Source organism: Myodes glareolus, chromosome 10 (genome assembly GCF_982192425.1).
Source record: "Myodes glareolus chromosome 10, mMyoGla1.1, whole genome shotgun sequence".
Taxonomy (NCBI): domain Eukaryota; kingdom Metazoa; phylum Chordata; class Mammalia; order Rodentia; family Cricetidae; genus Myodes; species Myodes glareolus.
Genome location: NC_142035.1, coordinates 88,118,330 through 88,138,805, shown reverse-complemented (window position 1 = coordinate 88,138,805; position 20,476 = coordinate 88,118,330). Strand labels below are relative to the sequence as shown.

The 20,476-nt window shown below is 40.7% G+C and overlaps 1 protein-coding gene across 3 annotated transcripts in view; it reads right to left on the bottom strand.

The window, feature by feature from the left end:
• LOC125396484 (uncharacterized) overlaps positions 1–20,299 on the bottom strand; it is a 43,416-nt gene extending 23,117 nt beyond the window's left edge. For all 3 annotated transcript variants that reach the window (XM_085696525.1, XM_085696527.2, XM_085696526.2), the window contains exon 1: positions 20,201–20,299. In XM_085696525.1, the coding sequence (XP_085552651.1) occupies positions 20,201–20,270 (70 nt within the window). In that variant the 5' untranslated portion in view covers positions 20,271–20,299. The remainder of the gene's footprint in view (positions 1–20,200) is intronic.
• Positions 20,300–20,476: the final 177 nt, after the last annotated feature.

Sequence of the window (20,476 nt, the reverse complement as noted above, 5' to 3'; positions counted from 1 at the left end):
GAGACATGAATTCAGGTCTTTATGACTCACAAAACAAAGCTGCTTTCTTATTTAGCTCATTTGAATGAAGATTTATGTTATTTAAATTACATAGGCCGAAATTACAAGGCCACGGAGAGTTCTGATGCCCAAAAAATAGAGACCAATGGGCGGAGGGGTCTAAACCTGTTCCTGTATGGCCAGGGAAGGAAAAGGCTAAAAAGCAAACTTGAAGATGACATGGGGGTCAGGGAAGAAGCAAGGTCTGCTGTTCATTTATCCCCATTCAAGCCCAGCCTTCCTCTGAAGCCACACAGTCCCCTAGATTATCACCTGCACAGCAAACTTAAGCCTCTTGTCTCCCTATTTTATCAAGTGGAAAAACTGAGGCTTACAGAAAGGCATGGACCCAAGGTCACGAAGCAAAGTAGAGCAATTTGTCTACATTTCTATTTGCTAGTCATATGACCTTCCCACTTCTACTGCCTGACTGTGTTTGTTTGTTCATTTATTTATTAATGTGTATGGGTGTTTTCCCTGCATGTATGTCTGTGAAACATCTGTATACCCGGTGACCAAGGAGGTCAGAAGACAACATCAGATCTCCTGGGACTGGAGTCACAGACAGTTCACATGAGCAGTCATTTAGGTACTGGGAATTAAACCCTGGTCCTCTGCAGAACACTCAGTGCCATTAACCACTGAATTGTTTCTTCAGCTGTATCTGACCCTATTTAAAAATCTATGGGATTCCCTATGGCCTCATAATCAAAACTTCCAGAAGCCTCCTTTACCTGTCCTAACTCAATTCTGAGCTCTACTCACTACACAAACTTTCTCTCTACTGAAGTCATGGCCCCAGGCAGCCTTGAGCACTGCTTAGTTTTCCCCAACTAGGACTCAGCAATTAGATAAAAACAACAACAAAAACGCTAGCATTAGGCTGGAGGAACAACATAACCAAGGGTCCAGGTTTAACCCCTAGCACTACAAAAAACAAAAAACAATAAAAAACAGGACATATTTGCCAGACTTGGTGGCACACACCCAGCAGTAGAATCATAAATTGAAGATTAGACTAAGTTACATTGTGAAACCCTGTCTCAAAAAAATATTGCTCAAATGAAAGAGTGAGTGAGTGAGTGAATGAATGAACATGCTAGTCTTCAAAGCTCAATCCAGCTCAGATTTCCTCTAAGCACTCTCAGATCTAGACTCCAGTCCTCTTTGCTCTGTGCTTGTATTCATTTATAAAACACCTTTATTCTTGATGGGGTGGTGGTGGCGTACACCTTTAATCCCAGCAGCTGGGAGGCAGAGGCAGGCAGATCTCTGTGACTTTGAGGCCAGCCTGGTCTACAAGAGCTAGTTCCAGGACAGCCAGAGATGTTACACAGAGAAACCCTGTCTCAAAAAAACAAAAACACAAACAATCAAACAAACAAACCAAACAAAAACAAAACCAAAAAACACTATGACTAAGGCAACATTTATTTATTTATTTTTATTTTAAAGATTTTTATTATGTATACAATATTCTTCCTGATCTCATTATAGATGGCTGTGAGCCACCATATGGTTGCTGGGAATTGAACTCAGAACCTCTGGAATAGCAGCAGTTACTGCTCTTAACCGCTGAGCCATCTCTCCAGCCCATAAATAATTTATTATTTTTATTTTATGTTTATTGGTGTTTTGCCTGTGTGTATGTCTGTCTGAGGGTGTTGGGTTCCCCTGGAACTGGAGTTACAGATAGTTGTGAGCTGCCATGTGGGTGCTGGGAGTTGAACCTGGGTCCTCTGGAAGAGCAATCAGTGCTCTTAACCGCTGAGCCATCTCTCCAGCCTAAGATAACTTTTAAAAAGAAAAGTTTAATTTAGGGCTCATGAGAGTCCGTGATCATCATGACAGGGAATGTGTCAGCAGGCAGGCAGACAGTCATTGGAGCAGTAGCTGAGAGCTTACATCTTACCTACAAATAGGAGACAGGCAAACATAAGCAGGAATGCATGGGCTTTTAGAACTTCAAATGCAAACCCAGTGATACACTTCCTCCAAAGACCACACTCTTCATCATTTCCAAACAGCTCCTCCAACTTGGGACCAAGCATTCAAATATATGAGCCTATTAGGGCCTCGATTTAAACTATTTATAATTTTCTGAGAAATCACCATACTGATATCCAAAGCAGCTTGCACTCCCACCAGCAATGGATGAGAGTTCTCTTTACCCCACAACCTCTCCAGCATAAGCTGTTATCAGTATTTCTGATCTTGACCAATCTTAGAGTTGTTTTGATTTGCATTTCTCTGATAGCTAAAGATGTTGAGCATTTCCTTAAGTGTCTTTCAGCCATTTTAGATTCCTCTGTTGCAAGTTCTGTTTATGACTGTACTCCATTTTTTATTGGATTATTTGTTATTTTGATGACCAATTTCTTGAGTTCTTTGTATATTTTGGGGATCAGACCTCTGTCTGATGTGGGGTTAGTGAAGATCTTTTCCCATGCTGTAGGCTGTCGTTTTGACTCATTGACCATGTTCTTTGCTTTACAGAAGCTTTTCAGTTTCAGGAGGTCCCATTTATTAATTGTTTCTCTCAATGTCTGTGCTACTGGGGTTCTATTTAGGAAGTGGTCTCCTGTGCCAATGCATTCAAGTGTACTTCCCACTTTCTCTTCTATGAGGTTCAGTGTGGTTGGTTTTATGTTGAGGTCTTTGATCCATTTGGACTTGAGTTTTGTGCATGGGGATAGATTTGGATATATTTACATTCTTCTGTATGTTGATATCCAGTTATGCCAACACCATTTGTTAAATATGCTTTCATTTTTCCATTTTTTTTTACTTCTTTGTCAAACTCAGGTGTTCATAGGTGTGTGGATTAATATCTGGGTTCCATTTATCCTCCTGTTTTAATGCCAATACCAGGCTGTTTTCAGTACTGTAGCTCTGTAGTAGAGTTTGAAGTCAGGGATTGTGATGCCTCCAGAAGTTCCTTTCTTGTACAGGATTGTTTTGGCTCTCCTAGGTTTTTTGCTTTTCCATATGAAGTTAAGTACCATTCTTTTTGAGGTCTGTGAAGAATTTTGCTGGGCATTGTACTAAATCTGTAGATTGCTTTTGGTAAGACTGCCATTTTTACTATGTTAGTTCCACCTATCCACGAGCATGGGAGATCTTTCGCTTTCTGGTGTCTTCAATTTCTTTCTTCAAAGATTTAAAGTTCTTGTCATACAAGTCTTCCACTTGTTTGGTTAGAGTTACTTGGAGGTATTTTATGCTATTTGTGGCTATTGTGAAGGGTGATGTTTCTCTGATTTCTTTATCAGCCCATTTATCATCTGTGTAAAGGAGGGCTATTGATTTTTTTTTTTAGTTAATCTTGTACCCTGCTACATTAATGAAAGTGTTTATGAGTTGTAGAAGTTCCTTGGTAGAATTTTTAGGGTCAATTATGTAAACTATCATATCATCAACAAATAGAGTTTGACTTCTTTTCTGATTTGTATCCCCTTGATCTCCTTTCGGTGTCTTATTGCTCTAGCTAGGACCTCAAGAACTATATTGAATAGATATGGAGAGAGTGGACAACCTTGTCTTGTTCCTGATTTCAGTGAGATCACTGTGCGTTTCTCTCCATTTAGTTTGATGTTGGCTGTTGGATATTGCCTTCATTATGTTTAGGTATGTTCCTTGTATCCCTGCTCTCTCCAAGACCTTTATCATGAAGGAATGTTGTATTCCTTCATGGTTTTTTTCAGCATCCAGTGAGATGATCATGTGGTTTTTATTTTTCAGTTTGTTTATATGATGGATTACACTGACAGATTTCCGTATGTTGAACCATCCCTGCATCTCTGGGATGAAGCCAACTTAATCATGGTAGTTGATTTTTCAAATGTGTTCTTGGAAATCGATTTGCCAATATTTTATTGAGTTTTTTATCATCAATGTTCATGGGTGAGATTGGTCTGTAATTCTCTTTTTTAGTAATGTCTTTATGTGGTTTGGGTATCAGGATAATTTTAGCCTCATAAAAAGAGTTTGGCAATGTTCCTTCTCTGGGAGTATTGATATTCTTCTTTGAAAGTCTTGTAGAATTCTGAGCTGAAAAAAACATCTGGTACTGGGCTTTTTTTTTGGAGACTTTTAATGACTGTTTCTATTTCTTTAGCAGTTATGAATCTATTTAATTTGCTTATCTGGTCTTGATTTAATTTTGGTAATTGGTATTCATCCAGAAAGTTGTCCATTTTCTCTAAGTTTTCCAGTTTTATGGAGTACAGGTTTTCAAAATATGACATAATGATTCTCTGGATTTCTTCTATGTCTGTTATGTCCCCCTTTTCATTTCTGATTTTGTTAATTTGGATATTCTCTCTCTGCTTTTTGGTTAGGTTGTCTCATTGAGTCTTTGTATTTTCTATTTTTGGCTTCAGATCTCAATTTGATTATTTCCTGCCAGTCTAGTTCTCCTGGATGAGTTTGCTTTTTTTTGTTCTAAAGTTTCCAAATGTTCTGTTAATTCAATAGTGTGAGATTTTTCCAGCTTCTTTATGTAGATATTTACTGCTTTGAACTTTCTTCTTAATGCTGCTTTCATTCTGTACCATAAATTTGAGTATGTTGTGTGGTCATTTATATTGAATTTTAGGAAGTCTTTAATTTTTTTTCCTTTATTTCTTCCTTGACTCATTGATGATTCAGGTGAGCATTGTTTAATTTCCATGTGTTTGTAGGTTTCCTGGAATTAATGTTGCTGTTGAATTCTAATTTTAAGCATGGTGATCTGATAAGAAACATGGGGTTATTCCAATTTTTTTGTATCTGTTAAGGTTTGCTTTGTTACCTAGTATGTGGTCAATTTTTGAGAAGATTTCATGAGGTGTTGAGAAGAAGGTATATTCTTTTATGTTTGGATAGTATGTTCTATAGATGTCTGTTAAGTCCATTTGATTCATAGCATCTGTTAATTCCCTAATTTCTCTGTTAATTTTTTGGTCTGACAGACCTATCTAGTGGCAAGAGTGGAATACTGAAGTCTCCCACTATTAGTGTGTGGGGTTTAATGTGTGAATTAAATTATAGAAATGTTTCTTTTACATATGAAAATGCCCTTATATTTGGGTCATAGATGTTTGTATTGAGATTTCCTCCTGATGGATTTTTCCTGTCACTAATATGAAATGTCTTTCTTTGTCTCTTTTGACTGATTTTAGCTTGAAGTCTATTTTGTTAGATATTAAGATAGCTACACCTGCTTGTTTCTTAGGTCCATTTGATTGGAAAAGTTTTTTTCAACCCTTTACTCTGAGGGTTCTGTTTTGAGGTTGAGGTATGTTTCTTGTATGCAGCAGAAGGATGGATTCTGTTTTCATACCCAATCTGGTAGCCTGTATCTTTTTATAGGTGAGTTAAGTCCATTTATATTAAGGGATATTAAAGACCAGTGATTGGTATCTCCTGTTATTTTAGTTTTTGTTGTTGATGTTATTTTGTGTGTTTTTCCCTTCTTTGGGATTTGTTGCTGTGAGATCATCTATTGTCTGTGCTTTTGTTGATGTAGCCAACTTCCTTGGGTTGGAGTTTTCCTTCTACTACTTTGTATAGTGTTGAGTTTGTGGCTAGGTATTGGTTAAATCTGGTTCTGTCACAGAATATCTTGTTTTGTCCTTCTATGGTGATGGAAAGTTTTGCTGGGTATAGTAATCTGGGCTGGCAACCACAGTCTCTTCATGTCTGCATAACACTTGGCCAGGACCTTGTAGCTTTCATTGTCTCCAATGAAAAGTCAAGTGTAATTCTGATAGATCTGCCTTTATATGTTACTTGGCCTTTTTCCTTTGCAGCTCTTAATATTCTTTCTTTATTCTGTATGTTTAGTGTTTTGATTATTATGTGGTGAGGGAACTTTATTTTTGATCCAGTCTGTTTGGTGTTCTGTAGCTTCTTATATCTTCATAGGCATATCTTTCTTTAGGTTGGGGAAATTTTCTTCTATGATTTTGTTGAATATATTTTCTGTGCTTTTGGGTTGAACTTCTTCTATACTTATTATTCTTAGGTTTGACTTTTTCATGGTGTCTCACATTTCCTGGATATTTTATGCTAAGCTTTTGTTAGATGTAACATTTTCTTTGACTGATGAGTCTATTTCTTTTACTGTATCTTCAGCGCTTGAGATTCTCTCTTCCATCTCTTGTATTCTGCTGTTTATGCTTGCGTTTGTGGTTCCTGATTGTTTTCTTGTGATTCTGTTTCAATAATTCCCTTAGCTTGTGTTTTCTTTATTGTCTGTATTTCAGTTTCCAGTTCTTGAATGTTTCTTTCAAATGTTTGATTGCTTTTTCTTGGTTTTCTTTAAGGAATTTGCTGATGTCTTCCAATTTTTTGTTTGTCTTTTTCTCCATTTCTTTGAGGAAATTTCTCATTTTCTTTCTAAGAGTCTCAAACATTCTCCTGAAGTTATTTTTTAGGTGATTTTCTTCTTCATCATCTATATTTGGTTGTTCAAGTCTTGCTGTTGTAGTTTTTACTGGTGTCATGTTGCTCTTTGTAGTGTTGCTTATGTTCTTACCTTGTCTACCCATCTTTTTCTCTGATTGGTGTAGTTGGGGCTGTCTGTGACTCCAGTGAACAATCTTCCAGGTACCAGCAGAAACAAGGCTCAGATGGTTGATCTTCATGGTGCAGTCAGGGCCACGGTTCCAGTCACCCCATTGGTTGCTCAGTGTTCCTAGAGGTCGCTCAGCGCTTGTGGGGTTTGCTCTGCAATACCAGGGGTTGTTTGGGCCTGCTCCCATGGAGATTGCTTGCTTGGGGCTCTTTCTGCAGAGGTTGTCCTTGGGCCTGCTCCAGTAGAGGTCCTGGCTCAGGCCTACTCTCTCGGAGGTCCCAGATTGGTGCCCAGACCTGCAGATGTCTGGTTCTGGCCTACTCCCTCAGTGGTCCTAGACTTACACCTGGACCTGCAGCGGTCTCTGATTCCTGCCTACTCCCTTAGAAGTCCCTGACTCATTCCTGACCCACAGAGGTCCTGGCTCAGGCCTACTCCCTTAGTTGTCCCAAACTCACGCCTCAGAATAATTTTTAAAAGAACACCATGCCAGGCAGTGGTGGCACACACCTTTAATCCCAGCACTTGGGAGGCAGAGGCAGGAGGACCTGTGTGAGCTCGAGGCCAGCCTGCTCTACTAGAGAGTTCAAGGTCAGCTAGAACTACAAAGTGAGACCCCCATCTCTAAATAAACAAACAAACAAATATTAGAAGGAAAAGAGGAATGGATTCTGAGGGTATTGCTGTCTGGAAGTGACCCCTGCAGTTGTGCAGTGGCCTTTGCCTGCCCTTGAGGAGTCCCCACAGTGACTACTATTGTAGACTACCTTACCCTCAGAGGTGGTGTTAGCTGCTGTACTGGTTCTTTTCATTACACACCATGCGCAAAGTAGCTATGGACCCTCCAGTCCCAGGTGAGGCCATCTGCTGGAGGTGGAGGCAGCAAGAGCAGGAAATTGACACATATCAACTGCCAACATGGAACAGAGAGGCAAACTGGAAGAGAGCGGCGTTATAACCTCTCAAAGCCACCCCTAGAAATGCACTTCATCAAACAACCCTCCACCAGTCCAAACACTTCACCAACCAGGGATCAAGTGTTCAAATATATGAACCTCTGGGGAACATTTCTCATTTGATCCACTAAAGCCTCCTGGGCCAGAACTGGAGGCAGTGCTGGGAGAATGGAGGCAATAAGTTCTGAGTCATCACTGGAAGCCTATGGGAACAGCAGTGTGATCCACAGATAAGACCTCTCTGCAGAATTGGTGGTTGAATTTAGCTGCCACTTCAGGTTAGGTACTTGAAAAGAAAGGGAGAATTAGTGCTCTCTTTCTGCTTCTTGCTAGTGCTTATCCACAGACCTTTTTGGCAGGGAGGGAGCAGGCTATTTTAGGAGCGGCTAAGGCAATTTAAAAAGAACACAGTGAAGGAGCTCCATTGAGATACATGGTCTCTTCTAGTTAACAAGAGTACTTGGAGCTGTACCAGCAACTCGGAAGTGAAGTGGATACTTCATCCATTCCTCAGGAAATTCTGTGGGCTTCCACTAAAATCACTATGCTAACAAATGTTTTGAGCAGCTCTGTACCTGGAACTGTTATACGGTAAAAATATAGCACTGGTAAAATGTGATGGCATATCCCTTTAATACTAGCACTTGGGAGGCTGAGGCAGGAGGGTATCTATATTTTCGAGTCCAGCCTGGTCTACCTAGCAAGTTTAGATCAGCTAGTGTTACATAGTGAGACCATGTCAAAAAGAAAAAAGGGGGGGGGGGGGAGAGACAGAGGGAAAGAGGAAGAAAAAGAAAAAAAGCACACACAGCACTAGTAAACAGAAGACAAAACGCCTGTCCTTGTGAACCTCAGTGTCTTAGTTAGGGATTCTGAAGTCACTTCTCCAGCTCTGCCCTCTGCAGCACACAAAGCTTTTCTTCTGGGATCTGGCTGGCTCTACTCCATGGCTGCTGCTGTTCTTGGTGGTCATACCCATAGTATCTGAAATGCTGGATTCTTCTGCTGCAACTGTGCTGCATTTTCACCAATAGCCTCTCACAGGCTCTCTTCATAGTGCCAAGCCTCAACTTCTTTGCATGACCCCTTCAGTCCTGGCCTTCAACTGTCACTGAGGCTGCACCTTCACCAATGGCCTTTCCTGGACTCTCATAATAACAAGCCCCAGCTGCGCTCCATGACACCTCATGCCTTCAAAATCAGTACCACCTGGGTGACATTTACACATCACCAAGTCCAGCTGCCAGCACGAGGTACAACCTTGGCCACCTCCGGATCACAGCTTTTCTGTGCTCTCAGGTAACATTTCCCAAAAGATTCCACCTCAGGGACGCTTGTCTCTTCTTAATCACCACTGATTTCTGCTCCAGCCGACCAGCATCGAGTATCCCAATAAAGCAAAGGTTTACTTTAGTAGTTCTGGTATCTTGTTAATCACAGCTGATTCTTCAGCCCCCACTGACAGAACCACAGGATCTTAATTCAAAATAACAAATGGCTCCAATAGAGTCTTTAAACTTCCCTCTGAGATCTCACAAGACAGGCCTCCATCTTCTGCATGGCTCTCAATACTCCACGTTCCCACCAGAGATCCCACAGAGTTCTTAACACTCAATGGCTCTTCTAGCCCAAAGTTTGATAGTCCTTCCACATCCTCCCAAAAACATGGTCAGGTCTCTCACAGCAATACTCCACTACACTAGAACCAATTTGTCCTAGTTAGGGCTTCTATTGCTGCAAGGAAACACCATGATTAAAACACAAGTTGGGGAGGAAAGGGTTTACTTAGCTTATACTTCAGCATTACTGTTCATCACTGAAGGAAGTCAGGACAGAAACTTAAATAGAGCAGGATCCCAGAGCAGGAGCTAATGCAGAGGCCATGGAGGAGAGCTGCTTACTGACTTGCTCATCATGGCTTCCTCAACCTGCTTTCTTATAGAACCTAGGTCGACTAGCCCAGGGAAGGCACCACCCACCATGGGCTGGGCCCTCCCTCACTGATTGCTAAGTGAGAAAATGCCTTACAGCTGGATCTCATGGAAGCATTTCCTCAACTGAGGTTCCTTCCTCTGATGACGCTAGCTTGTGTCAAGTTGGCCAGTATACTCATGGTCTCATATTTATGGAAATGAAGAAACGATTTTTAAAGTAATATAGCAAATTGAAAGAGAGAGGAAAGGGACTGCCAGGCTGTTTCTAAAATTGATCAGCATGAACCAGTGAAGTGAAGATGGATGCTAAAAAGTAATCCTACACTAGCTCAGAAATGAGTATAATAAAGTCGCTCATGGGGTTTGCTCTGCAATACCAGGGGTTCTTCAGGTCTGCTCTCATGAAGGTTGCTTGCTTGGGGCTCTTTCTACAGTCCTCTGCACAAATGGCTGGAAGGGAGAACATGCACAAGCTTTACAGGTGCATTTGTACTATAAGAGACCATGCCCAAGTAGGCTGGTATCTTAAAGGCTATTGGCTGAAAGAGTTCTCACAGCACCTCCCCCTTTTGTCTAAATAAGAGAGTTCTAAGCCTAATACAAAACTATATACAAAAAGAACAAATATCAAGTATAAAAATTAGAAATTACAACCAGCATAAACAATATCAAGCAAGAAACATATGCTAAATGTTTCAATAGTTCTCCTATCCTAAGGAGTCTAAGTCTTGTATTAGAAATAGCTTGGTCAAGTAATGAGAGGAAAGTAATTCTGACTATCTAGTCTTCAAACCCATTGAAGACCTGAGAAGGGAAATAATATTACTTGAGTAAACAGGAAGTGCAATCAAGCAACTTTCAAAATGTGCAAAAAATGACAGAGACAACTGGCTACCTGGGCAATCACCCAAAGTCTCATTTGCAACATTGGAGAAACCAACTTTGGCTAAATCTTAGAGTAACTGACAGACCATTTTCAGAGGCAGGAAAATTTTCAGAACCGTCTTACCCTATCTTAGCAAGTTTTAACAATCTTTTTTCTTGTACCCTGCTTTTCCTGCCCGGACACCATGCAATTTGTCAGTGGCTGAGGCTTGGGCAGTTCCTTACCCAAAGGCCAGTTTTGCCAAGAAAACAAGTGGAGTGTCTTTGGTGGTCAACATTCTCTCAGGAATAGATCAGTGCCACCAGGAGCCAATTGTGTCTCACACCAACAGAACCCTAATTTATTTAAACACCATATTCTACGGTTCTTTGAAGTGTTGAAATTACCTATCTATGCGGAATACAATCTCTATGTATCTAAAAAACCTGATTAGTAAATAAAAAATAAAAAAGAACCTGATTAGTCTATGAGAATGACAAACATGAATGACTACTGAACTTTTGATTCTTAATACCTATATAGCTATAAAGACTAAAATTTCATATTAGAACATTAAACAATCTTTAAACGACTATGCAGCAAATGAGAACAATGACCTCAAAATGTAAAGAATGTGTAAGTATCTTTATCAGAGGTATAGTGCAATATGACAAATATATCCTCAAATTGTATCAATATACAAAATGTCTTAAACAGAAGTAGAAGCATGCATACATATGTATACAATATGTATGCATAGGTATACAAATATTGTAAACAGAAATAGGAGCATATTCAATACAATTTGAATTTATGCTGCAGGAGCTACTTCCACTCCTTCTGCCAGTAGCCTTTAAGATACCAGCCCACTTGGGCATGGTCTCTTTTGTTTTAAAACAGCAGCGGTAGCTGTGTGCTCACTCTCCTGCTTCCAGCTCCCCTTCTGGGTACTAGACTCCTTTCCTGATCATGCAGAGGGCTGTTGTCTGGGATAGTGATTTGTAAGTTTTTTTCCCTTTAAATAAATAACCATTTTATTAATCATAATTCCAAACTGGTGTGGGATTGTTTGTGACTTACACCTTCATCTGATACCCAACGTTTGGTTTTAGAAACACCCCCCCCACCCCGGCTACCTGCCACCAGTTTGGCTTGGCACGGCACAAGCCCTCCCTCAGCCGCAGCTTGTGTGTGAGCCAGCAGTTCAATATAGAATATTGCACAGTGGCTTTTCTTGCTGCAATTCTTTATATTTTCTCTTTACACGCCTCAGATTGGCTTCAAGTCCCCACACACCCTATCATTTGCCTCCCCATGTGGATTTAAACTCCATGCCTCCTGGGCTCCACAGGCCCAGACAGTTTCTGCCTACCTGGTTTGCTCTTTTCTGAGTCGTTTTTAAATCCCCCTTGCAGCACAGTGCTTAAGAGTGCAAGCAGTTGCCAAACGCTGCAACCCCTCGGGCGGCTCTTTGTCACATGGAGGCATATGCGGCTTCCAGGTTGCTGTTCTCTACCCCTGGTTCTGGGTTTCTGGTTCTGTGTATGGAATTGATTTAATTACATTTACTTTGTTGAGAAACTTGTATTTCCCAGTTTTTAACAAATACTAAGGTGGACACTGAAACGGGACTCCATTTCTGTCACCTTTGCAGTGATTCTAGTCAAGACTTGACAACAGTGCCACCTGCTGGATAATAGGTAATATGGCAATTTTCATTTCCAATGCAACTTTTACTGCTTTCTTTAGTAATACAATGGATTATATCATGCAAGGTTTATATGAATATGGGGATACCTCAATTTACTGGTTACTAGGTTTCAGTTTTCTTCTCCATATTCTATCATTAAGGGAGAATATGGCACTCCTAAGAAGGATACAATCTTTATGGACTAATTGAAAATCAGAGGTTATCTGAACAAGTGGATACTATGATGGGCAAAATTGACTCCATATCCAAGGGTACTAGGAAGTTACCTGAAAAGGTTCATACTGTTGAATTTGAACTTCAGAAGTTGTCACAAAGTTTTGATAAGATAACAGACAGAATGTACCTCCAAGATGGCAATTCTACACTGTTGGAAAAGGAGAGCGGCAGGCTGCATCCTGCCACCCGGCTAGCTTAACCCCCAAAATAATTACACAGAAACTGTATTCATTTAAACACTGTCTGGCCCATTGTATCTAGCCTCTTCTTGGCTAACTCTCACATCTTGCTTTAACCCATATCTAGTAATCTGTGTATCAGCACGGGGGTCATGGCTTACCAGGAAGGTTCTAACCTACATCCATCTCAGGCCACAGAATCATGGCATCTGCCACTCTGCCCTTCTTCCCAGAATTCTGTTCTGTCTACTCTGCCCACCTAAGGGCTGCCCTATCAAAAGGCCAAGGCAATTTTTTTTATCCAAAACATAAAAAGAAGACCCTCCTACACCACTACACGATATATCCAAGGAAAGTTCAAGGAGGACATGTTATCGTTGAGGGGAAACATTAAAACCTTGGAATCACAGGTGCAGAATGGGGACCAAAAAATTGATACCTTAGTGAAATCACTAGAAACATATGCAGGTCAGGAGATGCAGGCTTTAAGAGAGACAATGATAAAAAGATTTGAAATGACTGAGGAAATTATTGGAGCTGGTGAACAGAGTAAGAAGGCTCAAGGACAGGCTACGTCATCACCACTGGCTGTCATAACTGGTTTACCCAGGGTTTTAGCATCATACCCTGTAATTTACTCTGACAAAGCGTCAACTTCTAAAGGCTCAAAGGGAGCCAAAGAAGGTAGATGGATACCAATAGGAATGAATAATCTAAAAGAAATTAAGTAAGCTGTCATTAATTATGGCTTGCACTCTGCATTAGTTAAGGAAATAAGGACTTGGGCTTCTAATATCAGAGCTACCCCCCATGATTTCTCTTAGTTAGTGTCTACAATATTGGATGATGGACCTTCCTTGATGTTTAGAATTTATTTCAGAGAAGAATCCAAACATATGGAACAGCAAGGAAGAGCAAAAGGTGTGGAGGTTTCCCAAGATCAAATTCTTGGCGTAGGAGCGTATACTGATCCACAGGTCAAAGCTCTTTACAATGAAGTATTGTCCCTATGACACAAAGCAGCCTTGAATGCTAGGAATACAATACAAGAACCAGGGGAAAGAATCAAATCATATGCCAGGGTTAGGCAGGGACAGAAAGGACCCTTTACTGACTTTTTGCAAAGATTAATTAAGGCTCTGCAAATAGGAGTAACAGACCCAGAAACTAGATGAATATTTCTTGAATCTCTAGCTTTTGAAAATGCAAACTTAGAATGTAAAAAGATAATTGGGCCTTTAAGGTCTGGATCAGCACCTATAGATGAATGGATTCAGCATACGATGAATGTTGGACATTTGGCAATAATGATGAATCTTGGGTAGGAGAAGCTATTTCCAAAGCAATGAGGAGACATCAAACTGCCAAATGTTTTAATTGTGGTAAATTAGGACATCTGAAAAGGGATTGCAGGCAAGGAATTTCTAGGAATAATATCTCCTCTGAGAATGACAAAAATAAGAGACCTCTGTGTTCAGGTATATGTAGGAGGTATGGTAAAGGCTGACATTGGACCAAATGAATGCAGGTCAACAAAAGACAGACAAGGCAACCTGATACTATAGGGAAACCCCTGGAGGGGTCTCTCACAGGCCCCCAAGCCAAAAGTGGCCCAGTCATTCTCAGTTATAGTAGAGAACGTGTCTCACCAAGAAAATTAAAAAATCCAATGTCTGCTGTAAAAAGCAATATTGGTCTAAATGATGGATTTAAATGGTGGAGGATGAGTCAAAAATCCAGTAGGAAACGTATATTTTGATAGACTTCTATTAACGATCAAAAACCAAAGCTAAGAGTCTGTATAAATGGCATTTTTAGTGAAGGCTTATTAGACACAGGTGTGCATGTAAGTATCATTACTCCAGAATCTTGGGATCCGAATTGGCCTCTTTAAGAGGTAGATGTTCAGTTCCTGAAAATTGGAACACTATCTCGTGTAAAACAAAACACAAGATGGGTTGAATGCATAGGACCTGAAAAGGGCAAATAGGAAGACTAAGGCCATGTATCATCAATACTGCAATAAATTTATGGGGCTGTGACCTGCTACAGCAATGGAATACCCAGATTAACATTCTAGTAGTCCCAAGAACTCATAATTCTGGGAAGGATATAATGAGGTATTATGGAAAAAGGTCACCAGCCATTCAGGCTGTAGAAGAACGTACAGCAACTAGCAAACCTTTAGAGGTACCAACAGCCCTACCTTTAAAATGGTTAACTGAGAAGCAAATATGGATCAAGTAGTGGCCTCTGGCTGAAGATAAATTACAGGCTTTGGAACAGCTGGTACAAGAGCAACTAGATGCTCACCATATTGAAGAATCAACCAGCCCTTGGAATTCTCCTGTGTTTGTTATAAAAAAGAAATCTAAATGGAGAATGGTTTAGTTTTCCTGCCTAGCTCTATTATGCTAAGCCACTGACCAAAACAACTTTATTCATTAACCAATAAAAGCAACACATATACAGAAGGACTTTCCATACCAGAAAGGTACAACAGAGACAAAAATAGGTATGGAGAAAAGTAAAATTTTCCTAAATTCTTTCTTCTCTCTCTCTCTCCCATACCAGATGACTCCTGACATGAGACAGAAACTCTGAATTTTTCTTTTAATAACATGCTTGGATTTAGAGAAGGGCAGTGACTATCTAACTCCAAGGTCAGCTCTGATTTTTAAGCAGAGATATATACATGTTTGGTAATCAAATTTTACCATGCAGATGATACGGCATCATAAATCAGATTTCTCTTTGCTTAGTGATTCTTTCTGGATGGCTATCTTTTCTTTTTAGGCATCTAAATATCCAGAGTCTCTTTACTTTTTGAAGATAAATATTTTCCTGCAAAGATAAAGAACAGAACCCTGCCCCAACCCTTATGAGGTTTCCTTACCTACTGTATGATTGTTACCTCTGTCGATAAGCTGTCATTTCTCTTTCTCAAGAAGTTTTTCTTTTTCAAATCAAATTTTTATTAATTTTGATGGTATCAATAGCTTTTCTTCTCCTATGGAAACATGAGTCAAATCCCTTCCCCAACGTAGCACATCTCCCTGGTTTCCATTGTGAAGTAAACACATCCTTGAAATACACAGGCTGATTTAATTCAGAAGTTTTTTTCTATTATCCAATGTCTCTCTGCAGTTGTTCCTTCTCATTAGCATTAAGAATAGTCAAGGTTAATAAAGTATTATGTAATCTATTCCTTGGGGTATTTTCTATACCTTTCTGTTGGTGTGGGAGAATTCTCTGTATTCTGTCAATCATGTTTTAAATAATCGCTGATTGGCCAGGCAGGAGGTGTAGGCGGGAAAACCAGACAGGAAATGGAAATGATGCAAGGAGAGCAGGAGAATTCTGGGGAGGAGGAAGTTGATTCCGCCCATTCCTGCCCAGATCACCGAAGCAGCAGGATGTGAGCTGCCCCACTGAAAAAGGTACTGAGCCACATGGCTAACATAGATCAGAAAAATGGGTAAATCAAGATGTGAGAGTTAGCCAGTAAGAAGCCTGACCTAATGGGCCAATCAGCATTATAACTTACGGAGTCCTTTGTGTGATTTTTCTCTGGGACTAAACAGCTGGGGGAACTGGGCAGGACAGAGAAACCCAAACAAGCAGGCCCAGCCTCTTCATGTTACATAATGGCGCCCACATGGATAAGTGCATCCACAGAAAGCCTGAGAAAGCTTGGGAAAGACTAGAGTCAAGCATTTCAGTTTTCAGCCATAGCAGGAAAAAAGCTGCGCTGTTTTAAAATGCTGGCTTTCTGGGCTGTCTGGCCAGGGAAAACGCTGACTCTTTCAAGCAGGCAATCCAGACTATGGAAACACTGTTGCAGCTTGCTTCCTGGCAAGGACCTTGAAACGCCTTAAGAGCTTTTGAGTGTTTATTCCTTAGCAAATGAAAGACCCATGTGGTCAGAAAGAGAGAGGTATACAGTAAAGAGAGATTAAAAAAAAAAAAAAACCTCTAAATGGTTTAAAGTCCTTAGAAATAAAAAAAGAAAGAAAGAGAGTAGTTGGGTGTGGTGGTACACACCTTTAATCCCAGTATGGGGAGGCAGAGACAGACGGATCTCTGGGAGTTCAAGGATAGCCTGGTCTACAGAGAGTGTTCCAGGACAAAGATATGCAGAGAACCTGTCTCAAAAAGCCAAAAGTTAAAAGTAAAAATAAAAGAAATAGAGGTTAAAATAAAGCCACATAAAGATGGAAAATATACAGAGAATCTTGATACTGTATGCTATTATCCTCTCTTTGAATTGTTTGAATGCTGAGGAAGGAGCAACAGTTGCTAAAAGATATTTGTTTATAAATGCTGCAGAATCAATCCAAGATAGGTATTTTGAAAATACCTTGGCTTCAAAATTGAAGTCAAAAGATATATTACTTTGGAGAAGAGATTTTGCTTTTGTTTTCACAGAAAATGAGAGGCTGTGGATTTATTCAGAGTTAAGAAAAATCATCTTTGACCAAGGGAGGCCACCTGAAAAATCTCCGACAGGAATAGATGGCCCAGATGTCTGAGTTCTTCATCTAGAACAGGTTCAAGACTGCTGCCTGAGATGATCAAGACTCATAGGATACTTCAGTCAGGACTTGATCATAACTCTAAATTTTTCTTTAGGTCCCCATAAGATTATCAGTGCCCCCAACCAGCTGGAAGTAGCCTGGAATACTATGCCCACATTCCCCAAAAATGGACTATGGATATTTTCCTTTGTTTTTTTTTTTTTGTTTTTGTTTTTGTTTTTTTTTTAGAAGGGGAAGTGGTGTGGGAGAATTGTCTGTATTCTGTCAATCATGTTTTAAATAAACGCTGATTGGCCAGGCAGGAGGTGTAGGCGGGAAAACCAGACAGGAAATGGAAATGATGCAAGGAGAGCAGGAGAATTCTGGGGAGGAGGAAGTTGATTCCGTCCACTCCTGCCCAGACCACCGAAGCAGCAGCATGTGATCTGCCCCACTGAAAAAGGTACAGAGCCACAGGGCTAACATAGATCAGAAAAAGGGGTAATCAAGATGTGAGAGTTAGCTAATAAGTAGCCAGACCTAATGGGCCAATCAGCTTTATAACTTAAAGAGATCCGTGTGTGATTTTTCTCTGGGACTAAACAGCTGAGGGGCAGGGCAGGAAAGAAACCCCCAAACAAGCAGGCTCCCCTCATGTTACATTCTGTTTGTTTAACATACCCCTTATAGTCCTATTTGATCTTTCTATAAGTGCCTGACCTGTAGGATTGTTTTGTATACCTGTAATATGCTTTATATTATAAGAAGCAAAAAAACTGTTTCATTTTCTTAGACACATATGCTGAACCATTGTTTGTCTTTATTTGTGCAGGTAGACCCATGATGGCCATAACTTCTAATAAATGTGTGATTACTTGAGTTCAAGGCAGTTTCCCACTAGAAAACCTGAGTAAGTGCCAATGGTGAGGTGTACATATTTTAATTTTCCAAAATCTACCAGATTTCATTCCTTTGAGTACCCTTTGGGTTACTCCCTGCAAGTAGCTTTGGTTCTGCACATTGATGCCTGATTAAATACTGACAAATATGCTTTACTTGACAAATTAAGAGCAATTAAATCAATTCTGTACATGGAGCAAGGAGTCCAGAGCTCGTGACCAGGTAACACAAACTGGAAGCTGCTTAAATCGCCACATGCACCGTAGCTCCACTGTGGCAGGGTTTTGGCAAAAAAAAAAAGAAAAAAAAAAGAAAGAAAGAGAAAAAAGAAAGAAAAAAAGAAAAAAAAAACTGCTTAATAGGTGAAATCAAGCCAGGCAGGCAGCAGTGGGAGATCTTCTGGGCTGTGGACCTTTTGGGCCTTTTAGGCTGGTCCACCAGGTAGGTATGGAGTTGGGATTCACGTGGGCACCAGATGAACGCTAAAGTGTAATCCCACACTAGCTCAGAATTGAGTATAATAAAGGGTTATTTATTTAGGGTTAGACTCACAGATCACAGTCCTCTGCACAAATGGGGAGCAGGAATGGAATCCAGCGGCTGTGGTGCATTTGTATTACAAGAGATCACCCCCACGTGGGCTGGTATCTTAAGGACTGAGGAGTTCCCACAGCAGTGGAGGGGTACAAAAAGGTTGAATGACCTAAGCCAGGCCACCTAGAAAGTGGTAAAGTCAGAACTGAAAGGAAAACTTTGATGTCTCCCAGGTTAGACCTCTCCCAGCCAGGAAGTGTTTTATCTGGTAAATCCCTCCCATTTCCTAGACTCAATACTTAGCCTCTGGAGAGTTTAACATCACTTTTTATACCCTCTTTTCGCAAATGTTGCCTTGCCGCCTGTGCCATGGTGCTGTTCAGGTTCTCTCTCCCTTTCTATCACCTTCTGACTCTTCTCACAGCTTGACTATAAGTTATTAAGTAACTCATCTTAGGGTCACCATACCCAACTCTTATCAGGGATTACTGTCCAACCATTCAGCCTCTCTGAGCCTCTCATGCCTCACACGCAAACAGGACAGAAATACTGGATTTTCATTTTGTACCACCAAGGCACAAATCCCCTTACTAGATGACTTCTCTGCTTCTAACATTGAGAAATATCTGTGTTTAGTTTAAAAACAACTTGTAAGTTTCTTATAATTCTAAAAGCTACTATTTTACTATTACATTTTGATGTGTGTGCCAGGCTAGGTTGACATTACTTTATTCATTCCTTTAGATAATGTTAGCAAGTGGATTATTATTATACTCATTTGCCTAAAAGTCTTAAAGAAGTGATATGACCTGTGTTAGGTCACAGTTACACACTGGCAGAGGTAGACTGTGAACCAGGCCCATCGAACTTCAAAACCCATGTGTCTGACCTACAAACTGCCTTCTAATATCAGCTGGTTTTGTGGTGAATAGAGAGCTGTACTAACTTCAACCAAGTTTTAAAGAAACTCCACAGACACAGTTTCACTTTATGTTCATAAGTCTGAGAAGGTAAATTAGTTGTGTTGTTCATAGATTTAGATACAAAGAAAGATAAATAACACATATGTAAAGAAAAGTCAGATTCCACATGTAGTTTTCTTGGTTTCTCATTCTCTGCATTACACACGGCCTGTACTAGGTGTTGTCCAACACAGGGCAAAGGTGCAGGGAGAAGCAACACCTTTTCCCCATTTTACATCTAATAGCTTGGGCACTGAAACATTTGTTTATCTGGTAATAAATACTGAGTACCATAAATACTGGTAGGTGCCAGTCACTGGAAATAAAATTCTGAACAAAGGCCATCTGGGTTCTTGAATCAGAGTTCGACACTGTCAACAGGCAAAGACAATTCCCCAGTGACAAGTGCCATAAGGCAACAGGTAGGAAATGCGGGTAAAGTGAATTTAGAGTAGTCAGAGAAGACATAAAAAAAACTTGACATTGTCTCACCATGTCACCCCCGCTTACCCGGAATTCACTCTGTAGACTGGGTTAGCCTTGAACGCACACACGTCCATCTGCCTCTGCCTTCCAAATCGTGAATTAAGGGCCTGTGACACCACATCTGACCCTTAGGGAGAACATTTTGTTGCTGTTGCTTTGTTTTTCCAGTATTGAGGATTGAACCTAGGGACTCTGTGAAATGCTGGGAAGGGCTCTACTACAGAGTTAGTAATATATGCAAAAACATGAATCCGCAGAATTCACTGTTGTGCCAGATAGGGATAGTATCTGTTGGTCATTAAAACGGGACAACTCTAACGGAAAACACCCACTGAACTTTACCTCGGACTAGGTGTAACCGCTTTCTCCCAGTTGTTTTCCTCATGACCTTGCCTTGGCCGCCAAGGGTCATCACCTCCTCCCCACACACCACCACCACCACCACCACCCCCTCGATCCTTCTGAACACTTCCGGTCTGCGCAAGCGCATAAGAAATAGCCTTTACTAGTGGCGCGCGGAGCCCACGCCAGCACGCATGCGCGCCCCGCCCCGTGCGCCCCACTCGCGAGCGCCTGCCGTTTCTTTGGGCGGGATAGTGGGCGGGGCCTGAGCAGGCG